The sequence below is a fragment of the Coturnix japonica genome, chromosome 16 (genome assembly GCF_001577835.2).
Source record: "Coturnix japonica isolate 7356 chromosome 16, Coturnix japonica 2.1, whole genome shotgun sequence".
NCBI lineage: Eukaryota > Metazoa > Chordata > Aves > Galliformes > Phasianidae > Coturnix > Coturnix japonica.
This window is the reverse complement of record NC_029531.1, coordinates 317,276-322,142: the sequence shown is the minus strand read 5'-3', so window position 1 is coordinate 322,142 and position 4,867 is coordinate 317,276. Positions and strand designations below refer to the sequence as shown.

General features: G+C 46.3%; 1 protein-coding gene and 1 long non-coding RNA gene across 2 annotated transcripts in view; one reads left to right on the top strand and one right to left on the bottom strand.

Annotated features, from left to right (window-relative positions):
* The window catches only part of LOC116654149, a 1,614-nt gene extending 486 nt beyond the window's left edge, over positions 1–1,128 (bottom strand). Inside the window, exon 1 of the long non-coding RNA XR_004309090.1 lies at positions 1,042–1,128. This is a non-coding gene — a long non-coding RNA (uncharacterized LOC116654149). The remainder of the gene's footprint in view (positions 1–1,041) is intronic.
* IL4I1 (interleukin 4 induced 1) overlaps positions 1,042–4,867 on the top strand; it is a 6,746-nt gene continuing 2,920 nt past the window's right edge. Inside the window, exons 1-3 of the mRNA XM_015878593.2 lie at positions 1,042–1,132; positions 3,108–3,322; positions 4,472–4,578. Coding sequence (XP_015734079.1) covers positions 1,120–1,132; positions 3,108–3,322; positions 4,472–4,578 — 335 coding nt within the window. The 5' untranslated portion in view covers positions 1,042–1,119. The remainder of the gene's footprint in view (positions 1,133–3,107; positions 3,323–4,471; positions 4,579–4,867) is intronic.

The following is a 4,867-nucleotide window of genomic DNA, read 5'->3' as shown; positions in this document are numbered from 1 at the left end:
ATTTCCACCTGCAGATCCCATTGTAGGGGATATTTAGGATGGATTTCCACCTGCAGATCCCATTGTAGGGGATATTTAGGATGGATTTCCACCTGGAGATCCCATTGTAGGGGATATTTAGGATGGATTTCCACCCATTGCCATCAATGTAGGGGATATTTAGGATGGATTCCCACCTGCAGATCCCATTGTAGGGGAGATTTAGGATGGGTTTCCACCTGGAGATCCCATTTTAGGGGAGATTTAGGATGGATTCCCACCTGCAGATCCCATTGTAGGGGATATTTAGGATGGATTCCCACCTGGAGATCCCATTTTAGGGGAGATTTAGGATGGATTTCCATCTGCAGATCCCATTGTAGGGGATATTTAGGATGGATTTCCGCCTGTAGATCCCATTGTCGTCAATGGAGGGGATATTTAGGATGGGTTTCCACCTGCAGATCCCATTGTAGGGGATATTTAGGGTGGATTTCTACCTGGAGATCCCATTGTAGGGGATATTTAGGATGGATTTCCACCTGTAGATCCCATTGTAGGGGATATTTAGGATGAGTTTTCACCTGTAGATCCCATTGTAGGGGATATATAGGATGGATTTCCACCTGGAGATCCCATTGTAAGGGATATTTAGGGTGGATTCCCACCTGGAGATCCCATTGTAGGGGATATATAGGATGGATTTCCACCCATTGCCATCAATATAGGGGATATTTAGGATGGATTCCCACCTGGAGATCCCATTGTAGGGGATATTTAGGATGGATTCCCACCTGCAGATCCCATTGTAGGGGATATTTAGGATGGATTCCCACCTGCAGATCCCATTGTAGGTGACATTTAGGATTGATCTCCATCATATCCCACCCTTCCATCCCATAGCTCATAAGGGTGAGGCCTCCCTTTTGTTCCTCCTAACAATCACATCCCGTTGGCTGACGGTCAAAGGAGGTGACACCAGTTGAGTCTATATCTATATAAATCCTACCAGTAACAGCAAATACAAAGGAACTGGCTCTAACTTCCCCTATTATGACATACTTCACTTTCTTCCTGGTTGGGCTTAGGGTATAAAATGGAATCCAATCTGAGCACAGGACTCGTCTGCCTACTGCAACCATGGCTGCCATGGGTGAGTGGTTCAACCCCCCCTTTGGGGTTACGGCTTTATTTTATGACCCCATAGAACTCTATGACCCCATAGAGCTCTATGACCCCATAGAGCTCTATTTTATGACCCTGTAGAACTCTATGACCCCATAGAGCTCTATTTTATGACCCTGTAGAACTCTATTTTGAGACCCCATAGAGCTCTATTTTATGACCCCATAGAGCACTATTTTATGACCCCATAGAGCTCTATTTTGTGACCCCATAGAACTCTATTTTATGACCCCATGGAACTCTATTTTATGACCCCATAGAATTCTATTTTATGACCCCATAGAACTCTATTTTATGGCCCCATAGAACTCTATTTTAGACCCCATAGAACTCTATTTTATGACCCCATAGAACTCTATGACCACATAGAGCTCCATTTTATGACCCCATAGATCTCTATTTTGAGACCCCATAGAACTCTATTTTAGACCCCATAGAGCTTCATTTTATGACTCCATAGAGCTCTATTTTATGACCCCATAGAACTCTATTTTATGACCCCATAGAGCTCCATTTTATGACCCCATAGAACTCTATTTTATGACCCTCTAGAACTCTGTTTTATGACCCCATAGATCTCTATGACCTCATCGAGCTCTATTTTATGACCCCATAGAACTCTATGACCCCATAGATCTCTATTTTATGACCCCATAGAACTTTAGGACCCCATAGAACTCTATGACCTCATCGAGCTCTATTTTATGACCCCATAGAACTCTATGACCCCATAGAACTCTACGACCCCATAGAACTCTATTTTGTGACCCCATAAGGTCTATTTTATGACCCCATAGAACTCTATTTTGAGACCCCATAGAGCTCTATTTTATGACCCCATAGAACTTTATTTTATGACTCCATAGAACTCTACGACCCCATAGAACTCTATTTTATGACCCCATAGATCTCTATGACCCCATAGAACTCTATTTTGTGACCCCATAGAACTCTATTTTATGACCCCGTAGAACTCTATTTTATGACCCCATAGATCCCTATGACCTCATCGAGCTTTATTTTATGACCCCATAGAACTCTATGACCCCATAGAACTCTATTTTATGACCCTGTAGAGCTCTATTTTATGACCCCATAGAGCTCTATTTTATGACCCCATAGAGCTCTATTTTATGACCCCCATAGGATTCATCTCAATGGGTCCCTGACCTATAGGAAAGGTCTCCTTCAACATCCAAAGGTGTGTAGGGTTATCACATTTGTTGGGATGGAGACCTCCTGACCCCCAATATAGATCTCCATTGCCTTCCACACCACCCTATATTACCTGATAAGGTCACATTGAATGAGATGGAGACCTATGAAGGAGATCTTTATCTCCTCCATCCTCACAATGTATTTGGGGTTACCACATTGGATGGGATGCAATGACCCCACAACCACCCAAACCCCACTCAGGACACTGTCCTTTAGGGATTTCAGCCCAATAATGGTGTTGAATGGGGACCATTAATATGGATATGGGACCATTAACACCATTTACCTACACAGCATTGCTTTCATCCACGCCGGGCTGTGCTTTCATCACATATTTTCCTATGAGTCAAGATGACTCAATGTCGTGCTTTCAAAAGACGGTGGTTTTTGGTTTAATTTCTTCCTCCTCTTTCTCGTTTTGACCTTTTTATTACCCAGAAACTTGAAAAGAAACCAAAAGTAGAACAAAAGTAAAAGATCAGGAACTCCCCACAGGGGTTTTCTATCTATCATTGATCTTCATCTATCTGATATCCATCTGATAGGTGCCTAATCTTGGATTACACCTATATAATCTCTTATATCTCCTCCCTCCATTGTGCCATATAGAAAAGATGGGATAAAATCACTGTTGACAAAGGGAGGAGGCAGCGGGCACAATGGTTTTACCCCTTTAAATCACCTCCCTTCAATGCAAATAACACTTAATTACCATTCCTCGTTAGCCCTACTCCCAGTGCTCCTCCTGCTGGGACTTGCCAACGCCAAGAGGTTCTCCTGCTTCCCTGAGTATTGCCTCCATGATAAAGACTACGAAGAGCTGTTGGGGATAGTGAAATATGGGCTGGAACCCACCAAGAATCCATCTAATGTGATCATCGTTGGGGCTGGGATCAGTGGGTTGACGGCAGCTAAACTGCTCCGCGATGCTGGGCATAAGGTGAGGGGTGGTAGATTGGATGGGGTTGGATTGTATGGGGTTGGGTTGGATTGGGTCAGATTGGATGGGGTTGGATTGGATGGGATTGGATTGGATGGGGTCGGATTGGATGGGGTTGGATTGGATGGGGTCGGATTGGATGGGGTCAGATTGGATGGGGTCGGATTGGATGGGGTTGGGTTGGATGGGATTGGATTGGATAGGGTTGGATTGGATGGGGTCGGATTGGATGGGGTCGGATTGGATGGGGTCAGATTGGATGGGATTGGATTTGATGGGGTCGGATTGGATGGGGTTGGGTTGGATGGGGTCGGATTGGATGGGGTTGGATTGGATGGGGTTGGGTTGGATGGGGTTGGATTGGATGGGGTCAGATTGGATGGGGTTGGATTGGATGGGGTCAGATTGGATGGGGTTGGATTGGATGGGGTTGGATTAGATGGGGTCAGATTGGATTGGATGGGGTCGGATTGGATGGGGTTGGATTGGATGGGGTTGGATTGGATGGGGTCAGATTGGATGGGGTTGGATTGGATGGGGTTGGATTGGATGGGGTCGGATTGGATGGGGTTGGATTAGATGGAGTCGGATTGGATGGGGTCGGATTGGATGGGGTTGTATTGGATGGATGGGGTCAGATTGGATGGGGTTGGATTGGATGGGGTTGCGTTGGATGGGGTTGCGTTGGATGGGGTTGCGTTGGATGGGGTCGGGTTGGATGGGGTCGGATTGGATGGGGTCGAATTGGAATGGGGTTGGATTGGATGGGGTTGGATTGGATGGGGTCGGATTGGATGGAGTCTTGGATTATGTGCATCAAAGGTTTCCAGCCTGGAGTGAGGAGTCATTGATTCTTGGGGGGGGTTCAATGCATTTCTGGGGGGGATACATGTATTTCTGGGGGATTCAATGCATTTTTGGGCTGTATCAATACATTTCTGGGGTGTATCAATGCATTTCTGGGGGATTTAATGCCTTTCTGGGGGATCTGATCCATTTCGGAAGGGGAGGGGGGGGATTCAATGCATTTCTGGGGTGTATCAAACCGTTCTTGGGGTGTATCAAAGCATTTCTGGGGTGTACACATGCACTTTTGGGTTGGTTTGTTGGAAGACCCCAAAACCCATTTGCCATCTCTCCCCTTTCCAGGTCACCATTCTGGAAATCAGCAACAGGGTGGGTGGGAGGATCAGGACCTACAGGGAGAAGGATTGGTACGTGGAACTGGGAGCCATGCGCCTGCCCAGCAAGCACAGGTGAGCTGCAGCCCTCCATCCTTTTTAAGGCCAGACTGTCTATTTTGGATGTCACAACCCCAAAAGCTGGGTGGAGGAGGAGGAGGAAGAGATGGAGCAGGAGAAGGAGGAGATGAAGGAGGAGATGAAGGAGGAGGAGAAGGAGAAGGAGAAGGAGAAGGAGAAGGAGGAGGAGAAGGAGGAGGAGGAGGAGAAGAGGGAGAAGGAGAAGGAGAAGGAGAAGGAGAAGGAGAAGGAGAAGGAGAAGGAGAAGGAGAAGGAGAAGGAGAAGGAGAAGGAGAAGGAGAAG